This window comes from Durio zibethinus, chromosome 16, assembly GCF_047325235.1.
Source record: "Durio zibethinus cultivar Kanyao isolate XHJ-2024 chromosome 16, ASM4732523v1, whole genome shotgun sequence".
NCBI classification, from domain to species: domain Eukaryota; kingdom Viridiplantae; phylum Streptophyta; class Magnoliopsida; order Malvales; family Malvaceae; genus Durio; species Durio zibethinus.
Window position 1 is genome coordinate 1,000,049 of NC_143177.1, and position 18,799 is coordinate 1,018,847.

Genomic DNA, 18,799 nt, shown 5'->3' on the forward strand with positions numbered 1-18,799 from the left:
AAAATCAATAATATGTAAAAAAAATTATTAAACATACTAAAATTTTTATGTAAATTTTTTCCCGTAGAAGTATGGTCTGTTAGAATCTAAAACGTGAAATATCCACTTAGCAGGTGGGGGCCAAGGCTTAAATCGTTATCAGATTGTATTAAAAAAACAAGGGGAAATGGAATCTTTGCACAAGTAGCTGTGCTTTATTACGAAAAGAGGAGAAGATCAGGACATCATATATGGGATATTCCTAAGATTTTCAAAGCTCTATGTCAAATTTCAACCACCATTTCTAAAAGCTTATTTCCAGGTTTGTTTTTGGTAGTTGCTGCTTCCACTGAAATTTTCTATTTCTTCAGTCTTAGGTTATCCACTTGACTAGAAAAGACTTCAAGATGCAAACAATGAAGACCCACCAACAGAGATACATATTTTTAATGAACCAGTTTTTTGGGACTGCTAGCCAAGGTACCATATATGTAAAGCCATGATCATACGGTGAGAGGTTTACCTAGAATTTAAACGTTTGATGTAATATTGATTCGGTTCTAAATTTGATAACATTAAATTTTAATGCCAAAACTTGTAATGTTGCAATTCCATATTGAAATATTGTGAAATCTGTTATGGTATATATAAAGATTTGAACGAAATGTTTTTATAAAATAAAATTATAAAATATTTATGTCAAAATAAATAATATCATGGAAGTTGAATGCAAATTTTTACGATCTATGAAAATCCAAACTAAGATAGTACTCAAAGAAGAAAGCGGATGTATGTTTTCCTTTGTTTTATCATGGTATAGAATTAGTTCACTTTGTTTTGCTATTAAGTTATGGCTTTATGTTCTGTTTTCCTTCCGTAACTATCAAACAAAAGAAGTTTAAATATGAGACAAAGCAAGAAAAATTCGATTTTTTTGAATATTATGAAATATTATAAAAATTTAAAATTCGATTCTAATTCAAATCGAACTTTCATTCGATCTAAATCGAATCGAACTGAATTTTATCGAATCGGTTCGATTTGGTTTATCGGTTTAAAATTTTTAAATTTTTGTATATATTTTGATATCAAATTTTAGTAGATTTAAGTAAATTTTGATATAAAATTATTAATTTTATTTTATAAAAATTTAAAATATATATAAAAACTAAAACAAATATACAATTCAATTCGGTTCAGTTTTTTATCTCTCAATCCAAAATCTAATCTAAATTTAATATATACATTTAATATTTAAATTTGATCCGATCTAAATAAAAAAAAATTCGAACTAAATATTATTATTTCGAATCGATTTTCGAATTAAAAAAATTTTTTTTTCCACTCTAAGGTTAGGGACAGCTAAGGATATCTTATTGCATCATTTCTTGACAATCGACTTATCTAAATCTACTTACAAGAATCGGATCTGCTCTCATCAACCAAAACCTAGAAATAATTGATCCATTGTCTATCAGTTTCATCATTTGTAACTGCCCTATCTACTCTTTCTCAATACAATGTGAAAAGCCTTATTATTTGCAAAGCCACCAAACTAGTAGCTCATTCCCCAGTCACGTTTCATGCTCTAGCTACTTAAACAATTGATAATCTTCATAAATTCTCCCAACACCATGTAATAAATAGAATTGTACCGAATGTACCAAGGACCAACTTTTTAAAATCTATTTATTTGGTTGTAGCTAGCCATAATAGCTTGAAACATGGTCTAAAGGCTTTGCCTTCCCTTTGAGATAAGGCCAACAAGTAGTGGGAGATGATACTTTTGCCTGCCGTTTAAGAAAATCCCAAGAACTTAATCTCTATCTTTATTTTTTTTTATATAAAAAAAATGGTAAAAGAAGATATTATAAATGTTGAAATTTAAATCTCAATTTTTAAAAATGATTACACGAAACTAAATTTCGGATTCCTATTTTTCTCCGTTTTGCATCAGTATATCCAATAGAAATAAAGTTTGCTAACAAATTAAAGTACTTATGTGCAATTTTGATTTAAAAAAGAAAATAAGACAAATTCATGAAGTGGTGTTGGACCAATGTGCATCTTTGCAAAACTCGTCATTTTTTAAAAAGGCAATTCCAACCCATGTCTCAACTGATCTCAACAAGATTTGAGTTCATTGACAGTTAGCCAAGTTATGCTTTCATAATCCAATTTCATACCACAAACAACAACAAACCCCTAAGTCATAAATGGGATCACATATTTCATCAATGTTTTTCATTATATATATATATATATATAGTTTCCTCTCTTGTCTTTTTTGTCTCTTCCTCTCCCTTTTGACCAATTTCGCTATGCTATTAATAATTAATAAAATTTTCTTTTCTAATAAAGTGTTTGGTTGAATCGATTCTGAAATTGTAATGTTTCAATATCACATTAGAATATTATAAAGAAGCGTTATTATATATATATATTTAAATTTATACTTGCAAAGTATTCTTTAAAATAAATTTTAAAATTTTTTTGAATCAAAGTGTATTTTCCCTCGTAAATTGAATGTAAATCTCCATATTGGTGTTAGAGTTAGGTTTTAATACTAAGAATTGTGGGTTATGAGCGTTAGAAAAACCTTGAGCAATTAATATGATATCAACCAACATTTATTATTATGATATTGCTAACCATATACTTATACTCTTAGCTCATTGGTTCATCATTAAAGTTTGAATGTGAGAAACCTGGGTCTTACTAAAACTTGATTGGATGTGCTTGATTTGTTTATTTACAATTCCTTATTAGTCCTATCAGCATTAGATGTGTTAATTTTAAATATGACAAGATGATACGATATAAAAATACAACAAAAAAAATTATATATTGAATTTAGTATTGTGTTTTGTATCTTAATTGTGTCCACATAAGATATAGTATTATTCGTACAAGCATATATAATATACAAATTATAAAAATTAATTTAATTTATATTTTAAATAAATTAATAATCATATTTATTGTATCATTTTAATATTTAAGTGGATTATAATTATTTAATTTTTAAACAATTTTTATTGAAATACTAATTTAAATGATGTTTTTTGTTTAAATAAATAGATTAATCGATCTAATCATGTTAATTGTATCATATCGTGTTATTTGAATTGTATTAAATAAATTAATTTTAAATATATTAATCATATTATATCATATGTAATACATATAATAAATGATTATATTTTTATTTAAACTATTCATATTATTTAAATATTCATATAATCTTCATATTAAATTATTTATATCATATCTAAAATCATATTTAACACAAAATACAAATTTACTGCATCTACTCAACATCCGACATTAACGTTGCTTGCCGGTTGGAAATTTACATGGCTATGCCCGGCTGTCAACACTGATGGACTTGGTCAACTTTCACAACAACATTGTACCAAAATCACCATCGAATCACGTGTTTCCAATTGACTGGGCTGGTAGACATGGCCCCCACCATTGATGCCAACCGGTTCGGCTACATCACATGTCACATCGATATCGAAAAAGAAACATGCTATATATATATATATATGTATGAATGAATGTATTATGTGATATTAATATGTGATTACGTGTACGTGTATGGTATGTATATATATTTTCATGCGTATTTATAAACTTTGAAGCATTTATTAATTTGGCATAAGATAGAACTAACCTTTTGACCTTGAGCAACTAGGTTCACCAGGAATCAGGTTCTTTGGGTATGGCCGAAAATATCGGAGCTAGTGCTTCAAATGATGATGGCTGTCTCAAAGAGCAAGACCGTTTGCTTCCAATAGCCAACGTTGGCCGAATAATGAAGCAAAATCTGCCTCCTAATGCAAAAATCTCAAAGGAAGCAAGGGAAACTATGCAAGAATGTGTTTCAGAGTTCATTAGCTTTGTCACTAGTGAAGCATCTGAGAAGTGCAAGAAGGAAAGGCGCAAGACTGTTAATGGAGACGATGTTTGCTGGGCTTTGGCTACTCTAGGTTTTGATTACTATGCAGTGCCACTAAGAAGATACTTGCACAAGTATAGAGAGCTTGAAGGAGATAAAGCAGCAAATCAAGACAAGGTTAATAACAGCAACAGTACTATTGAAGACAAGGAGGAACAGTACTCATATGGAAGAAACCAGGTTGTAGCTCCAATTCCATTGAAGTTCAGCATGAGAAGCAGTAACAACTCCAATCTGGGGCCATTTAATTGAGGTTTTAGAGTTGTTTTCTAGCTTAATTTAACCATGATAGCACAAATCAACAAGATCGGGTCCTATATTTACTTGATTTAATGTGTTCTGTTGGATAGATCATATGACAGGCAACCTATTGACCTGATCTACTGAGGCTGCTTTTATTTCATGTATGGAATTTGTGCATCATGGTTTTCACCCAAACTTCTGCAGTTTTTTGTTTGTTTGTTTGATGGAGATACAAAATCAATCTTAGCTTTGGGAATTAGGAGAACTAAATTCATATGTTATATATGATACTGATTTGTCTAGCTTGTATATATTTTGGAAATATTGGTATCTTATACTTGAATGTTGGATCTGGTTCAAGACCCAGCGTCGGTGATGACAAGATATTTCATTGTTTCAGCTCCGTCTGCAACAACAAGGAAGCCATCAGGTTAGTCAAACAGTACTTTTCTCATTCGGGAAATTCAGAAGGTAGTCCTGAAATTTGCTTACTTGGTAGTTGGTCCATAATGCTTGAATCTGGGTGTTCATCTTCACAATAAGCACGTCAATTTAGTTACTTTACCCCTTTACCTGGTTGTCTGAAGTCAGACTATGTTTGGAATCGAGCCCGGTAGGAGGGCTTCCAACGCACCAACATGTGCGTTGGGAGCCCCCCTACTGAGCTTCCAAATGAACTGTAAGACCCAGTATCACCTGTACCAGATATACAAGGATCATAGCCATTTTTTTCCTTTATAATTTCTAGTAAGTCCACATCTTTTGTAGTATCAACAGTGGCAGATGTTGACTCGGTTAAAGTATCTATCTAGGATTAGGGTTCCTTTAGCTTGGGGCCACCATTTAGTATTAGCTGAATACTGTTTAAACCGAAACAAGTCCTGCGCAAGCTCACGACATTGATCTCATTTAATGAATTGGGTCATTTTGGGTTTATTATATGTACAATTGCTATTGACCTTCTGAGGCTTTACCACATTTAAGGTTCAAGAGATTAGGGTTTCTATTGTTTTACATATTATGGGCTTTATTAATTGGAGCATATGGTCTGCTATTCACATTGTATCAGAATAAAAATGTAGGGTGGGAGACAGACAGAAAAAGTATATTAACCTTGAAACTATCCACCAATCTTTTCATTTCCATGTATGAAGCACTTATTCAGGGAGCATAGGATAATATTATTTGATTGAATATTCAGGGAATCCCCAACACCCAAAACTCCAAAAAGTACTATATCTATATATATATATACATATTTGCAATGAATTGTATCAGTTCAGTCAAGTTAAAAACAAAAACCCAAGAAGGCAGGAATTCTCTCAATGTGATTAACGGCATGTCGCCTTGGTACCAAGCAATGCCCGTCTTCATGTGCTTTCATAGCCGCCTGCCCAAAGGCCAAGATGCCATGCCAGACAGTTTACTGTTCATAAAATATTTTACATGACCGGTGTGTGATTGCATTTTTGCTGTGTCAATCGAAGGGCTTATAATAGTTGAATTGAAGTTCATCAGTAAAGGGCTATTGCAACATTTATGAAAGCTGTGCAAGCTTAATCATTCTGCTACCTTTTGTTTTAGGATTATTATATATCACAAACTTTAACGAGAATGTCTGTTGCCCATTATATCATAAAATATTCTTCTTATGATATATATCTTCTTACTTATATGTACTTAAAGTTTCATTACGAAGAAAAGACAAAAGCATACACATATCATTTAATTCATTAGAGATTAATTATGAGATCATTTGCATTTGCTTCTCTTATCTCAGGTTACGGCTTTCTTTGTATAAAAAAAAAAGGTTGAGAATTTAAACATTTTGGCCAGTCCTAAATATATAAAATGATCAAACTTGTCTAAATATATAGAATGATCAAACTTGTGGTTATAATCATTTCAGAGTATGTAAGCCTAATTAAATTGCAGATTTTGATAATAATAACAAAATTTTGGCTGCAACTGAGCAAAATTTATTTCATAAATAAAGTGATCATAAGTTCAGTATTATGCATCCATCAGAAAGCTACCCATATCCTCATCACAGCATTTTTACCCAGCTACTTTCTGGAACAATTTTTACTGCTTAATTAGTAAATTAATTACAATCAAACCTTATTGAGATCTCTAAACAGTTAATGTCATTGCTGTGTTGATTTCCCATGCATGCAGCAGTGCTGGAATTTTTTTAAGCTAGCAACTCAGTTAAATGAAAGGGCTGTAGCCTGCAATTCTTCAACTAGCCTGATATATTAAATTGACTATCAAGACTATATAATGACCTATTATTGTGAAGAAGTTGGCATCAGGCCCTCCTGGCAATAAAAGACTGCAACAACTGACATTGTAGACTGATGCACATTTATATCGTGCATCAAATTCAGGTAAATAAAGAGCAACAGAACTTCATCAGCACAGCAGTGAGGAGGATGCCGATAATAAAGATATAAATTTATGTAAAGAAACCTGCAGATATGTTAAGCAACAGTGATAGAACAATGAGAGAAACTCAAGTACATGTCCTTTTACATTTATCTCAAGTGATTAGGAACGAAAAAAAAAGTTGACCCAAACTGACACTCAAGGCTCTGCAGTAAGCTGCATTAAATATCAATTGAGAGGCAGAAACTTAAACGATGAGAAACCTTGCACTAATTCATGCAAAAGCAGGTTTGCTATGTGCAAAGAGCTTATCTTGGGGCCTTTGCATGAGAGGCCTGATGTTGATGAATCAATGAATCAATGAATCAAAGAAGCAAACCTGTCTACAATTTGTATGTTTACTTAATAGGCATTGAGTCAAAGGTTCCATCTCTAGTTAGTGACCATCGAATTGCCTATTGCATGCCAAAAGAACAGCAAATTTTATGGAGACTTTTAAATTATTCTCTGATCACCCTCTTGAGTCCAAACTTCGAGCTAAATTTAAACATAGCAGCATGTACAACAGAACGGTAAGACAGGGCATTCCCTTAGCAGTAAGACGTAGGATGGAGGGCATGGTCAAAATTTCACAAAAATATAACATGGTTGGGGCTGAGCTAGCCTAAGATACAATGATTGGGCTGAACTTAATAGAAATGGATGGATGTTTCGGCCTAAAAAGAACAGCCTTGCTGATGTTTATCAGAAATAACCTCAAGCCTTTTTTTCCATACTTCTTTACCAGTATATATATTTATATATTGAGGTTCGTAAGCCTTTTTTTTCTGTACTTCTTTACCAGTATATATATTTATATACTGATGTTCATATACATACGAGAGAAATTATTAAATACATTAAAAAATTTTAATTTCACAAACAAGATTTAAAATGATAATACATGTCTTATATATGTTTAAAAAATTAATTTAAATATATATATATATCATCATCTTAATTCAACTTATAAAATTAAAAAATTTTATTGTCAGTGTATTTAATAATTTTTCTTTATATATATATATATATATATATAACTGGTATCCATTCATCGTGATGTTTATTTGATGAATGTTTGTACAGTTTTTCGTACCAAAGTGAATAAATACTTATCAGTAAGTCAAGAAATGGTTTAATCATAGATAAGTTGCCAAGCAGTGCAAAGATCTCCCAAACTATCATAAATATTTCTGTCTTTTGTTGGAAATTCATGAAAGAGAACTTTCATTATGTGATCAACTTGTCAAGAACCGTGCACGGAACGTTCAAATGAGGAATTACCAAAGAAACTTCCATCAATGTCTTGGCAAGAAAATTCAAAGTCTTGAGTCAATGCTTGTCATTATCTATAATAATTAAACCATCTTCTTATAAAACTGGTTTTACAAACTTTCTTCACCTCAGCTTCATTTCCTTCTACCTTCAACCTTCAGAAAATCATGGCAAGTACTGAAGAACATCAAAACTTGATCAAGGTTGAAGAAGGATGGCCGGTTCTTCAAAAGGGAGTAGACAAACTGATTAAGATAATAGAAGGTGATAAAAATCAAAGTTTCTCGTCTGAAGATTACATGCTTTACTACACGTATCCTAATAGAACACAGTTTTGTTCTTGGTTTTAGTTCCTGTCTTTGTCTTGTTTTTCTGGTGAGAAGCAATCAATGAAATGATCAGTTTTTGCTTAACCAATTGCTAGAACTGTGTATAACATGTGTAATCCAAACCCTTCCGGTGGTATTTGTCAGGTATTATATGAGAAGTATAACAACATTTTTGAAGAGCACATCACTAGCAAAGTGAGTTTTGAACTCAAAGCTTAGTTTGATTGATTTGTTCAGTCATACTTAAGAAATAGCATCTAACATATCTGAAATTCAAATCTCAGCACCTACAAAAACAAGTGAATTTTCATGAAATCTTTTACATATTAATCTACTGACAAGCAACTTTTAGAACCTAGCCAAAACCCAAATAAATGGAGAAAAGTACAAAACTTTACACCATAGATTTTGGGTTGGTTTTTGTTTTACCAGGTTTTGCCATCTTTGCAAGGAAAGAAAGATGAAGCTCTGCTACAAGAATTAGTGAAAAGATGGTCAAATCACAAAACTATGACCAGATGGCTTTGCAGATTCTTTCATTATCTGGATAGATGCTTTGTTCCCATGAGGAAGGTTCCTCCACTCCAAGAACTTGGCCTTTTGTCTTTCTATAATTTGGTTAGTCCCAAATTCTTATATATCTCAATACCAAATCATAGTTTTTCTCTCTTGAAAATCTTATAGTACTTAAACAAACTTACATGTTCTGTCTTTTTTTATTTTGTCCAAGATACTTGGAGAAATGAACAATCAAATCAGAGATGCTATAAAGTGTATGGTATGGTCAAGTTCTTGCATTTCTTCTGCTTATTCAAAATTTCTCTGCTGAAGTTATAAATATGGCTAATGCCAACTTCAGAACTTTAATGGTTTAAAATCTACACTAATCCTTCATTTATGGTTTTCTTCTGATCTTCAGATTGATTGGGAGCGTGAAGGAGAAGACATTGATCAGGCCCTGATAAAGAATGTTACAGCTATATATGTTGATGTTGGACAAGGATCAATGAAATACTATGAAAAAGATTTTGAAGAAACCATGTTTAAAGATACTGCCGCATTCTATTCCACCAAGGCCTCTAACTGGTTAAAAAATGAATCTTACAAGGATTACATGCTTAAGGTATCAATAAAGACTTCCATCAGTATGGATATAAGTTTCATATAATAAAGGAGATTAATCAATCTCTTGCTTTTAATGCTGACAATTTAGGTTGAATGCTGCTTGAAACACGAAAGAGACACAGTTTCTTGCTATCTGCAGAACAGAAGCCAAAAGAAGCTACTCGAGGTTTCTCACTATTTTCTCTAGTTTCTTTGTACATTTCCTTCGGTTCCCTTTACTGTCACTAACTTTTTTCCCCCTTTATAGATTGTAGAATATGAATTGCTATCTGTGCATGCAACTGAATTGCAAGAGAAGAACAGCCTGACGCATCTCCACTGACAGAAAAACAAATCTGATTTATGATGTTCATACCTTGGAGGATGAAAAAAGTTTTAACTTTACAGAAACAAGTTATTTTGCAATTCAGTAAAACACGTTATTTAGCAACAACAAAAATACACTGGAACCTTCCAAAAGAATATCATTTTCCACTCCAATAAAATTTTGAACAAATTGTAAACAGAACAGAGAACCTTTAATGAATAAATTGATAAACTGTCAACACTACATCGGAATTCAACCTCCTCAAAATGGTTGCCTAATGATTTCCAACCTCTATATATATATTCTTTTCCTCAAGCCCCAAAATAATGGAGCAAAAAAAATAGTACTACATGGAACTGACATCTTACATAGAGCTCCAAATCTCTTGCCGAACAAACTAGACTTCTATCCTCTTGGCCAACCCAGAAAACTTAAGGGTGAGCGTGCTGTGCTCTTATCAATGTCAAGAAGTAGGTGAATTTCAAAAATATACATTACAAATTTGCAAATCAGTCTCACTTTGTACACATGTATAGAGAGGCAACAGGCTGTTGGTGATCCACATCTTTGCTTGTTTTCAAAGGCAGGTCTTAGTAGGCATCTTTTTCCCCTTCCTTCTCCAATGCACATTGGGGGTTATAAACCAAAATACACAATATAGACGGGTAACTTAATCTCTAGCAACGCCTAAACCAGAACGACTTATGACCTCCATAGCCTGCTGAACCAAACATATAAACCCGTTCACATCCTGGAAACTGAAATCAATCACCTTTTTAACAGAAGTAATACACTCTGTATTTTGTGCTTCTTCCAGGGATGAATTAGCATCTACAAAAGCAGTTTGGGATTTTCTTGAAGCCTCCATTGCAAAACTTACATCCTGTGTCTGCAGAACAGTAACATATTAACACATTTACCTACTTGAACCACCCTATCAGCAACCATACACATTGAGAGACAGGGAATTCTTCTATCAAGTTCTTGAGATTATACTGGTGGTTATCTGTTACTAGTACTAAATGATTTCTAGCTTTATTTTACAATAAAGATCATTGGGCAGACTTCAGGTCTTAATTTATTTTTCTCAAACTTAAGGACAGGCAAACTCTCAAAATCTCCCTTGTTCTAAATCAAAGCGGGACAAGCACCATTTCAGAACGAAAACAGCATAAGCCTGACAATAAAAGTCTACCAACAAGCTTGGCCAAGCTTTTGACATCAATCTATTGGACAATCGAGAAAAACATGCGAATATAGCAGGGCTATCTATTGATCCTTCAAGCAACCGGGAGTTTGGTTTTCCAACCAGCAAGAAAGAAAGACCTATATTACCAAAGAACCTTAGTCAGATAATGCAGATCTACACTGTAGGGCCAAATGCAGATCCATACTGTAGGGCCAGATGCTAAGCGTTCTCATTACCCTTTCTGACACTTTTTCATTAAGATTATCATCTTATTTCCACCAAAATCACATAAGTCCATGTCCAACCACCTCAAAACAACTTTACAAGTTGTCCATAATAATTGATGTTCACTACCTAGGAACATTCTTGAAGAAAAGCATATATTTAGGCAGTTAATAATAATAATACTGAAGTAAATACTCTGTGTAGATCACTGCCTAATAAAATATATAAAATCATAAAGAAGCAAGAAAGAGAGAGGAGACAGGGAAAGATTGGCCCCGTCTGACTGAATCAACTTACAAAGGCAAGCAGCCGAACAAAATTTGGGCGGTTTCTAGCAACAATGACATGGGTTCCAGCAACATGTGAAAGATTACCCTTGGCTAATGGAGCCTTATCCACTGTTGGTTGATTATTTAAGTTATTATCAACATCTGATGCAGAAGATGATGGAGATTCACCTGAAAGAAGCCATTTGAGAAGATGTTGTGAGGTACTCAAATCTCAGAGACTTTCAATGTGACAACTAATTAACATGGAAGAAACAATTTTAGTAACTAAAGTTGCATCTCAACCAAAACAAAAAGTATCCGTTTACAGTAAATATTTTACGTTAAACCCCTTAAAGCATGATATAAAACTACGAGTGGGACAGTAGCCCAATGAGAGTTCAGAAGGAAAGGAAAATCAAATATGAAATATCTACATGTTAGCTTCAAGTGAAACCTAAAACGGCCACATGCACTGCTGGCTGGCCTCAAAAAAATAAACCACACCCCAATGCACATGATTCAAATTTTAAAGGAAAATATCACCAAATAGAAGATTCATACCATGTAAAGGGATGAGCAATTAAGCACAGGAAGAGAAACTAACCTAAGTATATATCTATTGTATGACTTCTTACCTTGAGGAACCATCTGTAGAGTTGCTTGCAACTCATTCCAGTTTCGGCTGCTAGTAGAATGTTTGCAGTAAACAACCCTCATGTATGCTACCTCCATGCATTTATAGGCCAAAGAGGCAGCAGCCATTTCTCGGCGTCTTTCATATTCATGGGCACACATTCTGTGAACTCGAGAATTTCAGCATAGAGCAACATATAGGGATATATAAACACTCCTAATGTAAATATAAACAAAAAGAAATCTATTGAAGTTCAAGAAACATCATTTTCCCATCACTTTTGAAACATTCACTTACTCGCAAAGTTTAGTGGCAGCACTATACACTTGCATTTGGTTCATGTCCCCATGTCTACTGCTCTCACTATTGCTGGTCTCTAGAAGGGCAGCAGCGCCAAGAAACTTAAGGGCAGCTTGGAAATAAATCTCATTGCTTTCAAAAACAAAACCAGAACTCTGAAAGAGGACAATGAAACAGTTAGGATAGCAAAATCTTTTTCTTTCTATAACATTTACAAAAGTGGCATATCTATGTAGGAACAAAATCTGAAAAGAAACCTTAAGATGATCAGCATAATTTCTAAGCTCTTTAGCATCATTCAGGGCATTAGTTGCTGTCTGGCTGGAGGAATTTACTCCCACAGGACTGTGAGCATTGAAATCTCTGACCACACGCAAATCAGGCATGCACTGTCCCAAATTGTGGGCAGATCCATTCTTGCTGCCGGCTTTTCCAGGCTGTTTTATAGCCTTAGACACATCAACATTGCCAGAGACATCAACTAGAAATCCATCAGAGACAACTCCCTGTTGGGCTTCTGGTACTGTTTGATGACCTGTTGTTTCTTGCCAACTTTCAACTTCACAATGCAAGGACGATTTGGGCTTTCCACTTCTTATCTCTATAGTTTGACCACTAAAAGCCTGGATCAGGTTTTGCTCAGGGGTATTGTTCGCCTTTGTGCTGCCTGGAGCATTGGATTTTGCATCAAATTCATCATACTTTATATTTGACAGGGTCTCCATTCTACTATCACTTGACCATTGTCCTGAAAGATCACTCCTTCCAGCATAGTTTTTCTCATCCTTCCTAGATTTTGGCAAATTGCGTTTACAATCAGCAATTGTTTCTTGAAGACATGCATGACCCTTGGGCCCAACATCTGATCGATACCTTATGTTCTTTCTTGAACACAAATCTTCCTGTTCATCTGTTGGATCATAAACCTTCATCCTATCTGCAGCAGAACTTTTACTGCCTTTTGTCTGTAAAGTAGAACCCTTATCAGATTTTTGAGAAATAAATGCATTGCCATGGCACTCCCTGTTCACTCTATCATCACCATGGGAACATTCTATGGCATGCTTCCCATATTCGGCAAAATGAGTATCAACTTTGAGCAAATGGCTATTTCCCAATCTAGAAGAAGGTTTAGTTTTAATGCTGATTTTGCAAATAGAATCTCTATTCTGATAATCCAGGGTAGAGGATTTACGGGATCTGGGGTTAAAATCACCTGATACTTTCTCTTTCATTTCTGTACCAGATTGAGCAAGCTCAAAAGTACCTTCCCTATCCCAACATCTTCTAAAACTGCCACTTAGAGGAATGCCACTATTTGCAGCATCATCCTTCCAAGGACCATCCCCGGTGGTCAATGCAAGCTTTTCTGGATATGAGGTCCTCATGGGAGATGAAGAAACTGATTCAACTGGCGAACCCCTTGCTTCTTCAAAGTTTGCTCTGGTTTTACGAGAACCAGAAACCATTGAAGAGCTAGAAGTTGCTGCCATCAAAATTTGTCCAGTTCCAGAATCCCTTCTTGATGAACCAAGGCCATCCAAAGTTTTTTGAGGCGAGGACTTTTTCTTGAGTTTACTTGGTTGCTGGTTCCTATCAATACTTCTGACTTCTTCAATGCCACCAATCAAATCATCCATACTTTTCCTGTTTGATGTACCATCACCATCATTTCTATGGGACTGCTTTCCCTCAATCTCTGAAACTCGTGACTTCTTTTCATTCCTAAATCCACTCTCACTACTTTCTTCCTTCATAAATATATCATGCCCATTTTGACTATCCTGCCAATCCTCCAATTTCCTTTTCTTCACAGAAGCCCTTTTATCACATATTCTCATGTCTAATAACCCACCATCTGATGAGGCCTCAGTTTGATCCACAAGTTTCTTCACACAAACCACTGATCCTTCTTTCATATCATGCTTTACATCCCCAGAATTAGAACACTCATTATAATTCTGCACACTTCTTCCATTTGCTTGAGTTAGCAAGCCAGTGCTTGAACTAAGGCCCACCCTTCTGGGGTCCAAGTTAGAACTGTGATGTTTATCAGTAGCGTATATAACTTCTGCTTTGGTTTTCTTTGAATCTTCATATGCATATAGACCAGACTCCGTCTTGTTTTTCATTTTTGCTTGCTTGGTCGCACCTACAATCAAACAATGCCCAAAAATATATAAATAAATAAATAATCTCAATATAAAAGTGTGACTGCTAGTGAAATTTAGGCAATAAAGTCAACTAAATACCTCCAATTGGATGCTTTTCTTTCTGTTCAAAGGTGGATTTATTCTTGAGATTTGATTCAACATGGAACTGGGTCATGTCACTTAAGCTCCTATTTTTCAAAGATTCCTGCTGTAATTTTATTTTAGTGTTTGACATCTGACTCAGGCCACTGCTACCTGCCTTCTGCACTTCCTTCAGGCCATGTTTCTTCTTCCCCCTAATATGTGAGGCCTGAGAACTGAAACTAGAGTTGTTCTGATCAAGATGCTGAAGATGAGCAGAAGTAACTATTGATGTAGTTCCATTTGCATGATTTTGTGGGTTATTTTGATTTTCAGCAACTGGAACCTGGTATAATGCATTGAGAGCTTTTGTTGTCTCCTCCTCACTAATGTCACACCGGTTCATTCTAGGCCTATACAATGATTCAACAACAAACATCAGCAAAAGCAAAATATAAACGCATATGTTCACGCACATAGACAATGCATCTGTGCATGTTCCTATTATTCACCAGGCTTTTAAACTTATTTGCATGTCAAGGATCATACATGCACGAGCACAAATACACACACATAGCATGCAGCCAAACAAAGAGACAGGCATATGCAACAAAACCTTTATTTGATAGTCATCTAAGGAACTTACAGCCAGTTAAGCATGCTACACAACCACTTCTCAGGGAGTTGTTCCGGTCTGGTATCAAAAGGCAAAAGTCGCCACTTGTGACAACGATCACACTGAACCCAATTTTCTTGTATGACTACAGAAGCAGTCGCTGCTGGTGCTGGTGCTGGTGCTGGTGCTGCTGTCTGAGAGGCAAGTATCTTATCATTGACGTGAGGAACCACACCTAGAGCATCCGTTCCCAACAGCCGGTTATCAACTGTTCTACCACTAAATGTTTCCTTCAATTTATCCAAATAGCCACTCTGTTCCATCTCAAAATCCATTGGACCAGAATCTTTTTTCCTATTCTGAAAATGCCTCATTGACGGCTCCATTTGGTCACTTTTCTGTTCGAAATTTGTTTCCAATACATCTCTATGATTATCTCGGACCTTGTTAATATCCTTCTGCAACTTATGAATCTTATTTTTGCCAGAAGAAAAACCCTGACTAGAACTTGTAGTATCTTTAGGTGTTGCACCCACATTGAGTCTCAGACTTTCCTTCATCGAATCAGCAATTAGTCCAGTATTTTTGCTACCTTTGAACTTCTTCTTGCCCTCAAACAATGTCTTTTCCTTCTTTGAGGGAATATTTGTTTTATTCTGTACACGAAATGTAGCTATCTGCCCAATCTTCATTTTTGAATCTTCCTTACATTTTAAAGGGGCAGAATTTTGGTAACATTTGCTCCCAAGATTGTCCCCATGGTCAAGCAAAGCATTCTTAGGGGAATTTACGACACTCTGTTCCCAACCCTTTTCAACTGAACTACTCTGCTTAACCCCCTTCTTTTTCTTGCCACTAGTTCTATTCCTTCCGGATATTGACTCCAAAGAATCATACTTTGCAGTGTCAGAGGAAAATAACCTACCTCTTGATGCATTCTGATTAGCTTCCACAGAAACATCACATGCCCTTGCAGTGGCTTCTATAGAGTCAGCAACATTCACTGAATTAGATAGAGCTGTCTTTTTCAAGTCATTAGGCAACAACTCCTTCTCTCCTGCAATCTCATTTTCAGACTTTTTTTTTATGAGCAATGTCTTGTCATGCTCAACATTCACTCGATTTCCGTGCTTTAGTTCCACCAGCTTTTTGCTTTTCCCCATTAAATATTTTGGTTTATTCTCATTTGATTGTTTTCCATTACCCAAAATGAACTCATCTATTAACCAAGAAGAATGTTCTTGACAAGCCTTGAGTGACGGGATAGATTTACTATCCCTAGAAGGCCTTTCCTTTTCCTTTCTTAATAAGCATAGCAGACTGTCATGAAGAGGAGATATGAGTACACCACCAGGGACATGGTTGGAAGTCATAACCTGCTTAAAGGCATAAAATATCAATGCATCCTTCTTAGTTCATATGCAGACACTGAAAACAACCAAGAGAAACCTCTACCTGAAGAATTCTAGTGGGTGATTCCCTAGCAATTTCTTGAGATACTGTCACTGTTCCTCCACTTTTCTCAGGACTGTTCCCCAATGACGAGGATGGAGAATAATCAAGCCCAAGACCACTATAGATTGCAGCAATTTTTTGAGCTTTGTTATCAGAGCCCATCTTAATTCGAACCTTCAATGTCTTCTGGTTGCTGGGAATCCCTGCTCTGCTCAAACTCTCATCCTTCAAGGCAGACTTTACAGCGACTTGAGCAGAAGACAAATGTGAATCTTGTTTAGCTGCTATATTGCTGCTTGGGCAGGAAGCGTTCCCAGGTCTCCCAGTTAAGGGTGCATTTGGAGGAGCTTTCAAATTCAGAGATGCACCCTGTATGGTAACACAGTCCACAGCACTCAAGTAAACTAGAATTTCATAAGCTGTCTATGCAACAGCTATGGACATCTTTTTCCAAAGAAACTATAGTAAGGATATTGTCCATGTACCTCCATAGAGAAATTGTTGGGAGACCTTGATGTGCTGAAGTTTCTCTGTGGTGTCTTTGGACATGATAATCTTGGAGGAGACCGTTCATAAGTAGGTAAAAATGAGCCATACCCACCAAATTTTCCCCCTGAAAAATTAATTTAAGTCCAGATCATCATCTTCAATGAAAACTTTAAGCTTGCAATAGTACCCAAATTTGTTAAAACCACGATCAACTACTTACCTAAGTTTTCTGCAGAAACCCCGCCTTCAAAATCTTTTTGGAAATGGCCCAAAACAGTTTTAATCTTCTCATCCTTTAAGAAATTAAATCCCACATTACTAAAGGAATAACATGGAGAATTTTGAAAGTTAATTTATTTTAAAACTGATATATAGACCACATTGAAGTTATAACATGCACAACAAGCCAAAAGTTATAAGCATCTCCATTCTTCAGGAACTCAATAATAACATAAGAACTATTTATAGTTTAGCATTACAGATACGAATTAGATCAAATAAACCAAGAGAACTGATAGAGTTAATCACATTCCACTGTGCATTCAAACAAACACAAACAAAATAAAAAATTCCAAATGTTGAGGAAGTTTCAAAGATCATCTAGGCAAGGAACTTTTCATCATGCATCAAATTATTGTTGATAGTCAGGACAAGAAATTTATAAAGTGAAGCCTATTATTTACTTTCTTTTCTATGGCTCAGCTTTCTCAAACAAATTACAAGCCCACAAATAAGAATTGACAATGGTGTATCTTCTTTATCATTATCAATACTATCACATTGTGTAACTAGCTATAAAACTGCACAAAGACAAGAAGTGGCCCTTTAAAACACATTCTTCTAGTTGTTTTATAATATTCCTAGTGATGAAAAATTAACCTAGCTAAACCAAGTACTTGTATATGAAAAATAACACTTTTGAGTATTAAGTTTGCAAAGAAGTAAATCTCAACCTCAAAAGTCGACATCCTCACTCCATTTCTCAACAAATTGTATCAGTGAACCGATGGTCATATCCCATGAATAAACTCAAACTCAAAGCCCTAGAGAATTCTAATTCATGTGAAGAGCAACAGCTCATTCTAATTAGCAATTACCTTTTATGCTTAATCAAACCCACAATTAAGCATAATTTGAAATTAATCATTGCTTGCAACGAAGCTTAATAGAATCGCATTGCCTTCAAAATGCCATGAATGCTTAATCAAACTGAGAATTATTCAAAAACTTGAATGGCAACAACTGAAGCATAATCCTAAGTTTCAGAAAGAGAATACGGGCGTAAAAACGATTAAATTTTTATTAAAGAAATAACAAAAACTAAACCCTTACAATGTAAGAAAAGGCTGTATCGGGGTTAATATTGTCGTCATTATCATTGTTATAGAAAGCTTCTCCTTCTTCAGGCTCAGAATTTTCATCCATCTCCAAATCCACCCCCAAAACCCTAACGTTAGCCCTAATCTTATCCCTCACTCCTCCAATTCCTAAATTTCCCGAAAATCCAACATCACCAAAAGTTTTTAAAAAACAATAAGATATTTTAGAAAAACACCCACCAAAACCCACAAAGAAAATCTCCCAAAACCGACTTGGATCCTATCAAATTAAAAAAGAAAATTGAAATAAATAACCCCCTTTTAATCCATCAATTTGATAAATTTGATGATTAATATTTCAATTCTTTCTTCTTTTTTTTTATTTAACTCACGATCAGATAGATATTGATGATCAGACGA

General features: G+C 34.7%; 2 protein-coding genes and 1 pseudogene across 5 annotated transcripts; 2 read left to right on the top strand and 1 right to left on the bottom strand.

Annotated features, from left to right (window-relative positions):
* The first annotated feature begins 3,432 nt into the window (after window positions 1-3,432).
* LOC111298569 (nuclear transcription factor Y subunit B-1 pseudogene) lies at window positions 3,433-5,795 on the top strand (annotated as a pseudogene).
* A 2,195-nt stretch (window positions 5,796-7,990) lies between these two features.
* LOC111292810 (cullin-1-like) lies at window positions 7,991-9,804 on the top strand. Of its 2 annotated transcripts, none has more exons than XM_089745105.1 (7): window positions 7,991-8,201; window positions 8,313-8,361; window positions 8,650-8,835; window positions 8,948-8,995; window positions 9,137-9,340; window positions 9,431-9,508; window positions 9,590-9,804. In XM_089745105.1, the coding sequence occupies exons 1-7, from the start codon at window positions 8,056-8,058 to the stop codon at window positions 9,662-9,664; spliced, it is 786 nt and encodes a 261-aa protein (XP_089601231.1). In that variant the 5' UTR covers window positions 7,991-8,055; the 3' UTR covers window positions 9,665-9,804. The 2 variants fall into 2 exon arrangements, with proteins under 2 accessions (XP_089601231.1, XP_022741135.1); XM_022885400.2 differs by having other exon boundaries at window positions 7,992-8,201; window positions 8,313-8,412.
* Window positions 9,794-18,782, bottom strand: LOC111292786 (cysteine-tryptophan domain-containing zinc finger protein 3-like). 3 transcript variants are annotated; one of them, XM_022885363.2, is made up of 11 exons: window positions 18,393-18,782; window positions 17,281-17,353; window positions 17,057-17,184; window positions 16,572-16,940; window positions 15,147-16,492; window positions 14,519-14,913; window positions 12,524-14,418; window positions 12,264-12,421; window positions 11,968-12,128; window positions 11,361-11,521; window positions 9,794-10,538 (listed from the first exon to the last, which is right to left on the bottom strand). In XM_022885363.2, exons 1-11 carry the CDS (start codon window positions 18,483-18,485, stop codon window positions 10,320-10,322), a joined length of 4,998 nt encoding a protein of 1,665 aa, XP_022741098.2. In that variant the 5' UTR covers window positions 18,486-18,782; the 3' UTR covers window positions 9,794-10,319. The 3 variants fall into 3 exon arrangements, with proteins under 3 accessions (XP_022741098.2, XP_089601226.1, XP_022741106.2); XM_089745100.1 differs by having other exon boundaries at window positions 9,794-10,975; XM_022885371.2 differs by having other exon boundaries at window positions 18,014-18,782.
* Window positions 18,783-18,799: the final 17 nt, after the last annotated feature.